The sequence below is a fragment of the Henckelia pumila genome, chromosome 1 (genome assembly GCF_033568475.1).
Source record: "Henckelia pumila isolate YLH828 chromosome 1, ASM3356847v2, whole genome shotgun sequence".
NCBI classification, from domain to species: domain Eukaryota; kingdom Viridiplantae; phylum Streptophyta; class Magnoliopsida; order Lamiales; family Gesneriaceae; genus Henckelia; species Henckelia pumila.
In genome coordinates, this window is record NC_133120.1 from 1,607,506 (window position 1) to 1,621,642 (window position 14,137).

General features: G+C 37.8%; 1 protein-coding gene across 1 annotated transcript; it reads right to left on the minus strand.

Annotated features, from left to right (window-relative positions):
- Positions 1-1,667: 1,667 nt before the first annotated feature.
- LOC140876893 (uncharacterized) lies at positions 1,668-13,905 on the minus strand. Its single transcript, XM_073280524.1, has 5 exons — positions 13,902-13,905; positions 13,687-13,758; positions 3,313-3,474; positions 2,434-2,829; positions 1,668-2,239 (listed from the first exon to the last, which is right to left on the minus strand). The coding sequence occupies exons 1-5, from the start codon at positions 13,903-13,905 to the stop codon at positions 1,668-1,670; spliced, it is 1,206 nt and encodes a 401-aa protein (XP_073136625.1).
- Positions 13,906-14,137: the final 232 nt, after the last annotated feature.

Consider the following 14,137-nt stretch of genomic DNA (forward strand, 5'->3'; position numbering starts at 1 on the left):
CAAGTGTTAGTAGGTTGGACGGGATTGGATCTGAATTTTTGAAATTATTTTTGAGGTCATTGCTCCATAATATTTCTTGTTGGTTTTTGGTGATTTGAGTTTTTGGAATATATTGTTTTGATAGTTTTGCTCGGGACTAGCAAAATTCTAAGTTTGGGGGTATTTGATAAGTGTATTTTATATATGAGTTTAATTGTTAATTATTGGTTTCGGGCAGATTTATGCGGAGTTTTGTTGTTTTTATGTTTGTAGGAAATTATTGAATTTATGTGAAAAAGAAGAAAAAAATAAGAATTCAGAAGAGAAAAGAATAAAATGGGAGAAAAGAAGAAGCAGGAAAGAAAATAATGAAGGAAAGCTAATGGGCTTCTTAATGGGCTTGTTGTTAACGCTTCATCAAGCGCTAAAGAGAAGAGTCCTAGAGCAAACACTCTTGTAATGTGAAAGTGAGAAATCAAGACAGAGACTCATGCGCGCCCGCGTGAGATTTCTGGAGCGCCTGCGCCTGATGAGATTTCAGCATTTTATAAATTGTCGGGAAGGAAACTTTTATATTTTCTTGGGATTTTATTTGGGCTTTTATACATATAAAAAAGGATGGAAGTCATACATGAAGGGAGAGCCGCCACAACGCACACATCAGAGATCAGAAATTTGGATTTTGATCGGTGAAGATTTCTGGGAGGATTATGGGCTTACTCGAAGAACAAAGACAAAGATCGAGAGACCGGACACAGCATCGCATCGACGGATTTGTTTTCTATCTTTTTATTTAATTCTGATTATGTCTGGATTTTTGAATATGATTTGTTTTATTCAGAGTTTTATTATGAACTAAATGTTTAGAGTCTAGAGGTCGGATGGAACCTGGTGTAGACACTTTCATGAATTTTTGATTTTATTGAATTGAGTTTCTTTTAGATTAATTGTTTTTCTAGAATTTATTGTCTTTTAAATTACCTCATCAATAATTGAACTGTAATATTTATTTGAAATCTGACACTCGGGAGAGGAGATTTTGAATATGACCATTGGAAAATACACTGTTAATTATTTATACAACTCGGGAGAGTGTATAGTTTAACAGAGCTTTTTAAAAGAACATTGTTTTGCATATGCAAGTAAATTCTTAATAGGAATATTGGAATTGAACTGTAGTTGATAAACATTATTTGTTGCTCGGGAGAGGAAAATAATAAACTTAAGTGTTCTTGGCTATTAATTGACTGAAATTCATGAATATTAATTAATTAGGATTGATTGTTGTTGAAACCAGGTAAAATCTAAACCTCTAGGCCATTTTTCCTCTGATTGATTTTTATCTAAAAGTTGTGTGCGTGCTATCAAAAAACTCATTGATTATTTTATTTTTCTACAAAATTCTTGATCATTGATTTTCTAGATAAAATTAGGACTATTTTAATTGCAAGAACTGAATATTTTCATTTTACTCTCCGTGGAAATGATACTTGATTTATCACTATATTAAAACTTGACACTCGTATGCTTGCGATCATTTTTTACAACAAACTATCAGCTAAATGTATGAAAATTCCAGTTTTATTCAAAGGACCGAGTTTGAAGGACGCATAAATAGAATATGGCATAACATTGATCGATGCGCCTATATCTAACATGGCCTTCTCTAGTCTAACATTTCCTATAGTTCATGGGATAGAGAACATACCTGGATCCTTGCACTTGGCAGGAAATTTCCTTTGGATCACTGCAAATACATTCTCACCTAACTCCACCTTCTTACATCCCTTCAGTGTCTGTTTCCTCTTTGTTGTGTACAATTCCTTCAAGAACTTCGCATATCGAGGTACCTGCTTAATAGCATCTAGCAATAGAATGTTCACCTCACATCTACGAAAAGTCTCATAGAGTTCCTTTATCCCCTCATCTTTTCTAGACTTCTTAATTGCTAAGGGAAAAGGAGCAACAGGCATATATTCAGAAAGGGGAGGAAACTTACCTCTTGGCGCTTCTTCCTTGGTTGATTCTCCATCATTCACCTTCGGCTCTTCTTTTAGCTCCTCATTGGGCAAAACATCAACTTCTTTCTCCTTGACCTTCAACTCCTTCCCATTCCTTAGAGTAATGGCACTTGCGTTCTCTCTTGGGTTCGGAATTGTTTGGGCTGGCAAAGCATTGGAATGTTGTGCTTCCAACTTGTTGATTACAGTGGCGAGCTGTCCCATCTGGTTATTCAAAACTGGATTCTTGCTCTTGTTTCCTATTGAAAAGTTACTATATTAGTAGCAAGATCCTTGACAATATTTTCGAGAAACTCACCTAGAGCTATAATCTGAGGACGCTGCTGTTGTTGAGGATATGGTGGCCTATAAGCTTGATTGTGCGGTGGTGCCTGAGGCCCCTGCTGATTTGCCCGAGGGTTTCCGTATCTCAGATTTGGATGATCCTTCCAACCAGGATTGTATGTGTTAGAATATGGATCATACATCCACTGTGGTGGTCCAGGAAATCCGACAGAAGCATTCACCTCTTCAACTGATTCTTCTTGAAGTGTGGGACACATGTCAGTAGCATGTCCCACTGAAGCACAAATTCCACATGCCTTCGCAGCTTGTCCATTCCCTGCAGTCATTTGACGTACAAGAGACGTCAGTTCAATCAATTGTTTCTCAAGGGAAGAGACATTTACCTCATTATTTTTCCTTGGTGCATGATCATTCCTGTTGGTGCCAAATTGTTGAGAATTGGCAGCCATGTTCTTAATGAAATTCCTCGCTTGAATTGGAATTTTATCCACAAAAACTCCTCCACTGGCCGCATCTAGCATGCTCATATCATGAGATAACAAACCTTCATAGGTATATTGAATTAACAAGTTTTCACTTATCTGATGTTGCGGACAACTAGCACAAAGCTTTTTGAACCGCTCCCAGTATTCATGAAGTGATTCCCCTATGTATTGCTTGATCCCATAGATCTCCTTCCTAATGTTTGCTGCTCTGGAAGCTGGGAAGTACTTCTCCAAAAAAATTCTTTTCATCTCAGTCCAAGTCGTGATGGATCCAGAGGGTAAATAATACATCCAATCCTTTACAGCATTATTCAAAGAGAAATGAAAGACCCTCAGTTGGATCTACTCCTCTGTCACTCCATGGGGTTTCATACTTGTGCAAAACACATGGAATTCCATCAAGTGCTTGTAAGGGTCTTTACCTGCAAGACCATGAAAAGAAGGTAATAAGTGAATTAATCCAGATTTAAGCTCAAAAGTACCATTATTTTCTAGAGTAGGAAAAGTAATGCATAAGGGCTGTTGGTTTGGATCAGGAGTGCCCAATTGTCTAAGGCTCAGATTTGCGTTGTCAGCCATCTTTTGCTCAGGAATTGCAGTATGAATCTCGTCCTCTTCCTGTCTTCTACGAGCTTCTGTTCTTTGTCTGTGTAAAGTTCTTTCAATCTCCGGGTCGTAGGGAAATTCTTCTTTAGAAAAATCACCTGAAAGAATGAACGATAGAGAAAAACTAGAAACAAATAAAAGAGAAGAGAGTGAGATTAAACAAATAAAAATAACACAATAAATTAAACACCGATTTCCCGGCAACGGCGCCAAAATTTGGTAGCGCTAATGTTGGAGAACGGTGATCAGATCAATCAGGATTGATACCCGGTGCAGCGGAAGTTTAAAAATTTTATATGGAACGATTCCATAATGGGTATCAAAACTTTACGATTAAATTGTGCGTGTAAAAATTAAATAACAATTATAAATTTTTACCTCCAATCTCGAATCGAGATTATGGACACCAACAGATTGCTCTGCTCTTGTTGTATCTCCTAGGAACTGATGGACGAACTGTTCTTCAATCAGGTCCACGAACAGAGATTTAATCCCTCTGATAGATTGCACTAGAAAATCTATCAGAAGTTTCTACGAAGAGAATTAACGAATTTGATCCGTTAAACCAGACTGCAATTTCAAAATTCACAGGCTGGAATTTTCGACAGAGAGAGGGAGGGGGCGGCGGCCACTGTGTAAAAACAGCTAGGGTTTTCAAAAATATTTTGTGACCTCTGTTGTCTAATTTTTGTACTGCAATAACTTATTTATAATGTGGGCTGCTAACAGCTTAGGGCCCATTAGTCATAAGTTTAAGCCTGACAAGCAAAGCCCGCATGTTCAGAAATTAATATAAAATTCATCGTGACTCAGATTGATAAACCAATTTCACCAATGTTCACAGAAACCATTTCTGAATCTTTTAGAGTCAAGATAAATTTTCTGAATCCGAATTCAGTGATTTCCAAAAATGCCCATCCCTATGTCATTTTAGGAAATCTTACTCCTCTACTCTTAAATAAGAAGTCTCACTTCTTTGTTCATTAAATTTAACTCTTTAAATTTAACTATCTCAACGGGGATTAAAAATTCATTACTCTGTATGACCCTCAATGGTTCAGGGATACAGCTAGCCGTGGACTCACAACTCCTTGTGACTCGGAACAACAATTTCCGACTTGCCCATCGAATCATGGTAAGAGCGCCTAGCAACATCGCCCCATGATTCCCTAGGTATCACTGATAGTGCCTGCAAGAACCAATAGATTTTGGTTAGCGTACAGTACGGTCCCTTCATCCATATATCCCGATCGAATCAACAACCATTGGTAAATCGAGAGTCGTTCGAGATTCGATAACTATGCAATACATCTTGAAGATCAAATAGTGACATCGCATGTGCTACTAAGAAACCATTTCTTAAAACACATCATGTACTCTGGCCAGAGATTCGTCACACTAATATCTCCTCAGATTGCATAGGATATCCACACTCACAAGTATGTGGTGAATCCTTGACAACAAAGCATCGACTCCTATATGTGTTGTAACTGTACCCAATCCCGACACCTGATGACCCCAATAGAGTCGGTAAACGAGTCAAAGCACAGTACTAGCATATAGAGTCTCAATGATGTTTCAAGTAGTAAGGACTAATGGTGTACAACCAAAACCGCGGACTTCATCCACTCGATAAGTGATAACCACTTGGAAAGTCCGGATAGGGTAGTTCGATCATTCATCGTATGAATATCCATTTGCATGCTTCGAACATCTCTATGTTCCTTACCAATGAAACGTGGTACTCTGCATCGCAAATGCTAGTCTCAAACTCGAGCGATCCTTATCCTTATTATCGGACGGCTCAATCGACTAGGAACTGTTTAGAATATACAGTGACTATAAGATGTGTTTCATGATAGTCAACCCCATGCACTACCACATCTTACATACACTATAGTATATTCAAGGTCTTTATCAAAACAACAATAGTATATCACAATATAACAATATGAAGAAAGATAAAGTCATTGCCATTAATAAAAGTGCAAATTATATTAAACAAAAGATTGTTTATACAAAGAGTCATCAAAGCCCTTAGCCACAAGTTGGCTCACCGGGCACCCACTCTTTCAATCTCCCACTTGCCCTAAAGCCAACTAGTCATACTACGTAGACCCATTGCTTCGCGATGTTTGTCAAATAATGGTCCAGGCAAGGGCTTAGTAAGTGGATCAGCGATATTGTCTGCAGAGGCCACTCTCTCGACAGTGATGTCTCCTCTTTTCACGATCTCTCGGATGATGTGTTATTTCCTCAGTACGTGTTTGGATCTTTGATGAGACCTTGGTTCCTTTGCCTGAGCAACGACACCCGTGTTGATACAGTACACCGGGACTGGACTAACAACTTCAGGAATAACGCCCAACTCTTGGACGAAATTCCTCATCCAAACGGCCTCTTTAGCAGCAGCTGATGCTGCAATGTATTCTGCCTCAGTGGTGGAATCCGCTGTGGTGTCCTGCTTGGAACTCTTCCAAGAGACAGCACCGCCATTGAGCATGAACACAAATCCAGAGGTTGACTTCGAGTCATCCACGTCACTTTGGAAGCTAGAGTCGGTATAGCCTTACAATTTCAGTTCTCTTCCTCCATATACCATGAACATATTCTTAGTCCTTCGTAAGTACTTAAGAATGTCCTTCACGGCTTTCCAATGCATTTGACCGGGATTAGCTTGATATCTGCTCGTGACACTCAGAGCAAATGCTACATCCGGTCTGGTAGATATCATCCCATACATGATACTACCTATGGCTGACACATATGGTACATGTGTCATTTTCTCTATCTCTTCATCAGTCTTGGGACACATAGACTTGGATAGAGAAACTCCATGACACATAGGTAGATGTCCTCTCTTGGACCCATCCATTGAAAACCTTTTCAATATGGTGTCGATGTAGGTTGCTTGAGTGAGTCCTATCATTCTCTTAGATCTATCTCTATAGATCTGTATCCCTAGAATATAGGATGCCTCACCCAAATCCTTCATCGAGAATCTACCTGATAACCATATCTTTGTTGACTGCAACATCCCTACATCATTCCCAATGAGTAGGATGTCATCAACATAAAGTACTAAGAATGTCACAGCATCCTTAACTACTTTCTTGTACACGCACGGTTCCTCCGGGTTCTTGATGAAACCAAAATCCTTTATTGTTTCATCAAATTTCTGGTTCCAACTTCTTGATGCTTGTTTTAGACCATAAATTGATCTCTGAAGCTTGCATACCTTATGCTCGCTTCCCATGGATGTGTATCCCTCAGGCTGCGTCATATAGATCTCTTCCTTAATGTTTCCATTAAGAAATGCAGTCTTCACATCCATTTTCCATATCTCATAGTCATACCAAGCAGCTATGGCAATAAGGATTCTTATGAACTTGAACATTGCAACTGGTGAAAAGGTTTCATCATAGTCAACTCCTAGTCTTTGAGTATAGCCTTTCGCCACCAATCGTGCCTTGTAGGTCAATACCTTACCATCAGGCCCAAGCTTTCTCTTGTAGATCCATTTACACCCTATTGGAACAATTCCATCGGGAGGATCTACTAAAGACCAAACTTGGTTTGTATGCATCGAATCTATTTCCGACTGCATAGCTTCAAGCCATAAATTTGAATCCGCATCAGAAATTGCTTCCTTGAAGTTTCTTGGATCACATCCAACATCGGGTTCATCTTGATCCCCTTCAAGAAGAAGACCATATTGAATGGGAGGTCTAGAAGTCTTCTCGGACCTTTTAGGTATAGGCGTGTGTATCAATGGTTCCTGAGGTGTAGGATCATTATTTTGTATTTCGGGTTCTTCTCGAATTTCTTCGAGTTCCATCATCTCGCTTTTCTTATCCAATAAGAACTCCTTCTCCAAGAAGGTGGCATTCCTTGAACAAACACCTTTGTTTCAGCAGGATGATAGAAATAATATCCGATTGAATTCTTCGGATACCCTACAAAATAACATAAGGTGGATCGACTATCCAACTTATCTCCCACTGTCTGCTTCACGTAAGCAGGACATCCCCAAATCCTCAAGTACGAATACTTAGGAGCTTTGCCATTCCATAACTCGTATGGTGTTTTGTCCACTGCTTTGGTGTGGACGTTGTTCAACAACAACACCGCCGTTTCAAGCGCGTAGCCCCAAAACAAAGGTGGAAGCTCAGTGAAGCTCATCATGGATCGAACCATGTCTAACAAAGTTCGATTACGACGCTCCGATACACCATTCAGCTGAGGTGTCATAGGAGGAGTCCACTGAGAGAGAATCCCATTCTCTTTCAGATAGTCCAAAAACTCGGTACTTAAGTATTCTCCACCTCGATCCGATCGAAGTGCTTTAATACTTTTACCTAGCTTGTTTTCTACTTCAGCCTTGAATTCTTTGAACTTTTCAAATGCTTCAGACTTATATTTCATTAAATATAAATACCCATACCTAGAATAATCATCAGTAAAGGTAATGAAGTAGGTGTGGCCATATTGAGTACTAATTCTAAATGGACCACAAACATCTGTATGGATCAAATCCGACAGATTTTGAATACGCTCAGGTTTCCCCTTAAAAGGAGATTTAGTCATTTTTCCTTTCAGGCAGGACTCACAAGTAGGTAGAGAGTTAATATCAGACATATCAAACATGCCCTCTCCCACTAGCTTGTTCATCCTCCTTGAGGAAATATGACCTAGCCTAGCATGCCATAGGTTTGCCGGGTTTTGACTATCGACTTTCCTTTTGTTTGTTGTTACCGGTTTATCAACATAATTTATTGAAACGTCTTTTAATTTTAAGTTATATAGATCGTTTTCAAGTTGTCCATTTCCAATCAAACATTCATTCTTGTAAATATTGCAAATCCCAGTTACAAAATTGCAAGAAAAACCATCTCTATCAAGCATAGAAATAGATATAATGTTTTTGACCAAATCCGGAACATATAAAACATCTCTCAAAAATAACTTAAAATTGTTCTGCAAAATTAAATAAATGTCTCCTATAGCTTTGGATTTATCTCTGGAACCATTCCCGAGCCTTGACTGGGTCTCACCCATCCTTAGCCTATTACTTCTTGTCATCATTTGCAACTCATTGCAAATATGAGATCTACATCTGGTATCCAATCCCAAGAAGTAGTATTAAGAAAAACATTAATTTCAATGTAAAACATACCCTTTGCAGTTCGCAACTGCTCGAGGTATTCCTTGCAGTTACGTTTCCAATGACCGGGTTTCTTGCAGTGATGGCAAACTTGTTTAGACTTGTCCAATTTTTCATGTAACATTTGGCCTTGAGATCATGGTCCAACCATTTCTCTAGTTCGGCCAACCTTTCGGCAGTTACATCAGTCGGGGCTGTTTTCGGAGAAGCCTTTTCTAACACTTAGAAAATCTTTTTCGAACTTAGGACAATCTTAACTTATGGAATCATTCTGTATTGTTTGCGCCAGTAAGTTTGTTTTGTTGGAGAATTGAAACATGTGGATTACGAAGATTCATCATAATGATATACTGAGATGAAACAGACAATTATCGATGATTATTTAATTAATTTACTAAGACATAAAATATGGCGAAATTTATTTTATGAATCTCACTCCCACTATTTTAACGATTTCACTACCCTCTAGTGAAAACGGGAAACTGTTTTCCTTAGTGGGAACATGGAGTCCAATTGACAAACTATAGTCCCGAATAATATCAGCCAACCATAATTTTCAAAAGGTAGAGCCCAATTGCTTCCAAAGCAACCTCCACGTTTTTACCTCATGTCCAATAAGGGCCCAATAATATGACGCCGTTTATTGTGACATGTCAAGATGACCCATCAATATTAAGTTGTGATGGACGGTCGCCATTTGGATCCCCCAATAATATGAGCCGATCCCATGGGAGTTCCACCCAACTTACAACATTTGTCGATCCAATGTACAGCTTTCCGACGAACGGGCCCCCCCAATAATATGAGCCAGACCGTATCCGCGGGTAGCAACTCATACATTGATCGTTGATGGAAGGTAGGAACATTTAAACAATATTAAATTTCCTTTATTTATCTTGATATCAATTTTAAATCATATTTAAAATGAGGGATTTTAATTTTGAAAATTTGTCTCATCATTTATAATTTGTATGCTTGCCGGATTCATACAATTTAGTCTAAAACATGCATACAACGATAATATCATATATTATATAGGATGATCGATTCCATTTCTAATCGACCCGTGGTTGCCAATCACGAGTCTAAGTCCAATCCTAGGTAATATGCAGGTATGCAATGCAATCCTATTACATTGAGCTTCCAATTTACATTTCTTCTGTCTTTATTGTCTACTGGGCCCACCTCCATCTTCAAATCTTCATCTCCCACTAAGTCTAATGTATTTACAATAAATAACTATGACAAGTAGGGGATACATTTTAAGGGGTGGGAACGGGCCATAAACCAGGCCCACTTTTATTACATATGACAATTCATATTGGGCCATAAACCAGGCCCATTAATAAATCCAACAACAATAAAAACAAATGTAAATTCCTAACATACACCTACAAAATTGGTCATGGCAATCGATCATCCTTATCCAATAATATTTAATTCAAAATTAATTTATTGGATAACATGCAATGGCAATTTAAATTAAAAGGATAAAATCATATTCCATATATAAAATCTTATTTTACATACAAAATCATATTTTATCTTTTTATCAAATAAAATCATATTTTACATATAAAATCCAATTTTATACATAAAATCATATTTTACTCAATATTTCCATAAGATCATATCTTATCATCAATTGTACCAAAAATAATTAATTTCATAAAATCTGATTTAACGGATAAAATCTATAAATTTTCCAAAAATTCAAATTTATCCAAAAATCAATTTTAAAATATTCGGACTCGGACAATTCGATCCGACGCCTCGTAGACCAATCAAAAACAATTTTTGATCGGACCAAAAATAGAATTTTAACATATTAAAATTTTAATTTAAAATAAAAAAATTAATTTTTCCCGGGCCGCCCGGGACGCTCCCGGGCTGCCCGCGCCCCAAAGGTGCTCGGGCCGGGCAGCCCGTCGCTGCCCCTAGGGCAGCGACGATCACTGCCCCCCGGGCAGCGATCCAATCGCTGCCCGTGTTTTGCCCGAAAAATTTTATTTTTTTAAAAAAAAATTATTTTGTTTCAAAAACCGAGGCTTAAAAATTTTTGTACAACCGATTAATTTAATCGCTTGATCTGAGCAACCTGGCTCTGATACCACTGTTGGAGAACGGTGATTAGATCAATCAGGATTGATACCCGGTGCAGCGGAAGTTTAAAAATTTTATATGGAACGATTCCATAATGGGTATCAAAACTTTACGATTAAATTGTGCGTGTAAAAATTAAATAACAATTATAAATTTTTACCTCCAATCTCGAATCGAGATTATGGACACCAACAGATTGCTCTGCTCTTGTTGTATCTCCCAGGAACTGATGGACGAACTATTATTCAATCAGGTCCACGAACAGAGATTTAATCCCTCTGATAGATTGCACTAGAAAATCTATCAGAAGTTTCTACGAAGAGAATTAACGAATTTGATCCGTTAAACCAGACTGCAAATTCAAAATTCACAGGCTGGAATTTTCGACAGAGAGAGGGAGGGGGCGGCGGCCACTGTGCAAAAACAGCTAGGGTTTTCAAAAATATTTTGTGACCTCTGTTGTCTAATTTCTGTACTGCAATAACTTATTTATAATGTGGGCTGCTAACAGCTTAGGGCCCATTAGTCATAAGTTTAAGCCTGACAAGCAAAGCCCGCATGTTCAGAAATTAATATAAAATTCATCGTGACTCAGATTGATAAACCAATTTCACCAATGTTCACAGAAACCATTTCTGCATCTTTTAGAGTCAAGATAAATTTTCTGAATCCGAATTCAGTGATTTCCAAAAATCCCATCCCTATGTCATTCTAGGAAATCTTACTCCTCTACTCTTAAATAAGAAGTCCCACTTCTTTGTTCATTAAATTTAACTCTTTAAATTTAACTATCTCAACGGGGATTAAAAATCCATTACTCTGTGTGACCCTCAATGGTTCAGGGATACAGCTAGTCGTGGGCTCACAACTCCTTGTGACTCGGAACAACAATTTCCGACTTGCCCATCGAATCATGGTAAGAGCGCCTAGAAACATCGCCCCATGATTCCCTAGGTATCACTGATAGTTTCTGCAAGAACCAATAGATTTTGGTTAGCGTACAGTACGGTCCCTTCATCCATATATCCCGATCGAATCAACAACCATTGGTAAATCGAGAGTCGTTCGAGATTCGATAACTATGCAATACATCTTGAAGATCAAATAGTGACATCGCATGTGCTACTAAGAAACCATTTCTTAAAACACATCATGTACTCTGGCCAGAGATTTGTCACACTAATCTCTCCTCAGATTGCATAGGATATCCACACTCGCAAGTATGTGGTGAATCCTTGACAACAAAGCATCGACTCCTATATGTGTTGTAACTGTACCCAATCCCGACACCTGATGACCCCAATAGAGTCGGTAAACGAGTCAAAGCACAGCAGTAGCATATAGAGTCTCAATGATGTTTCAAGTAGTAAGGACTAATGGTGTTCAACCAAAACCGCGGACTTCATCCACTCGATAAGTGATAACCACTTGAAAAGTCCGGATAGGGTAGTTCGATCATTCATCGTATGAATATTCATTTGCATGCTTCGAACATCTCTATGTTCCTTACCAATGAAACGTGGTACTCTGCATCGCAAATGCTAGTCTCAAACTCGAGCGATCCTTATCCTTATTATCGGACGGCTCAATCGACTAGGAACTGTTTAGAATATACAGTGACTATAAGATGTGTTTCATGATAGTCATCCCCATGCACTACCACATCTTACATACACTATAGTATATTCAAGGTCTTTATCAAAACAACAATAGTATATCACAATATAACAATATGAAGAAAGATAAAGTCATTGCCATTAATAAAAGTGTAAATTATATTAAACAAAAGATTGTTTATACAAAGAGTCATCAAAGCCCTTAGCCACAAGTTGGCTCACCGGGCACCCACTCTTTCAGCTAAATCGTGTCACGCCCAAATTACCCAACTCAATCAGATAAACAAAATATGTAGTAGCGAGAGTAGGGATCGTTCCCACGAGGAAAGGGAAATTTATGTGTTCTAAAAACAATGTAAAAAGGGTTGTTTTGAATTTTGAGATTAACTACTGAAAATTTAAGCAAATTAAAATTCAAGTTTATCACTAACATGCAAGATTAAAATTATACTGAAGAAATCAATGAGAAACAAGCATTGATATCGATCGACTACACCCTTGATATCATTCATTCCTTCATCAATTACCTAAAAATAATTAATCCTATCAAATATTCATCATTGAAAATTAAATTCCTGTTTAACCTTAATCTTAGTTAATTATACACCAGCGTTATAGATTAACCCTTACCAATAAATCAACCCGGATACCAGCGATCTAGATTTAAATTTAAGGTAGCATTCACATGAGTAAAACTGATGAATCTAGACAACACAAATACAAGTGATTGTATTTAATCTTGTCAATTGGTGTTCCTACGGTTTAACAAATTCACCAGCGGAAAATATTAAATGCAGTTGCTTCACAAATTAGAAAGTTCAAACAATTATGGATTTGAATTCTAATTTAGCAGTAGATTGTATAGCAAAATCCTAGGGTGATCAATCCAAAAATCTCACATACAAACATGAAATAAATCATAACTTTTGATACTCGATAATAATCAAACACTGAAAATCAAAATCTCATGAATAAACAAAATCAAGGGTTCCTCTTCCTCAACCAATTTCTAAAGTCTAGCCACAACAATTCATGAAAAACGAAAGAAAAATCAACAGAAAAGAAGAAATCTTAAGAGAATACAGAACAAAACCTAGCCGCCAAGGAATACTTGGTGTTCTAAGCCTTCAAAGTTTGATAATAATCTCCAACAAAATGGAATAAAGTCCTAATAGAAGACTAGAGTCCAAAATAAAAGAGTTTCCAAAATTAAGAATTCTTTTTCGAACAGACCCGCTCGCTCGATCGATAAAGATTGACCGATCGAGCGAGAAAAAATTGTAATCCTACTATTCTTCAAATTCATGCGGCCGCTCGATCGGTAGAAGTTAACCGATTGAGCAGCCAAACTTTACTTCCGAATCTGCTTTTTTTCTTCACATTACCTCTCGATCGGTAAACTTTGGTGGATCGAGCGGTCTAATTACTTTTCTTCAAAATTCGTTGCATCATTTCCCTTGCTCCAAGGTTCCGTCCATATGTCCTCCAAAACGCACAACCTACACAGCAAAACTGAGAAACAAATCATGTAGACACAAAATATGTGATACGTGCATTTTGTATGCATTATCTTGTGATGTTTTTACGTCGTTCTTGCATGCGTTCATGTTATTTTTTTTATGTTTTTGTGCATTCTGTCTACTCATTTTTCCCCATGGTTTATTTACAGGAGATAGATGGAAACTCGGTTTTTATGGTGAAGAATAAGCGGCTGCATTTCGAAGCCACAAGCCATCGCATCGATGAAACATCAAGTCTGCGCATGAATGGAACTCAAGCTGTGCGTCGCAAGAAGATCAAAGATTCTGCACTTAAAAGCACGCTGAGAGCATGAAGATTAGAGCTGAGCTTGGATGAAGTGCCATTGGAGATTAAAGT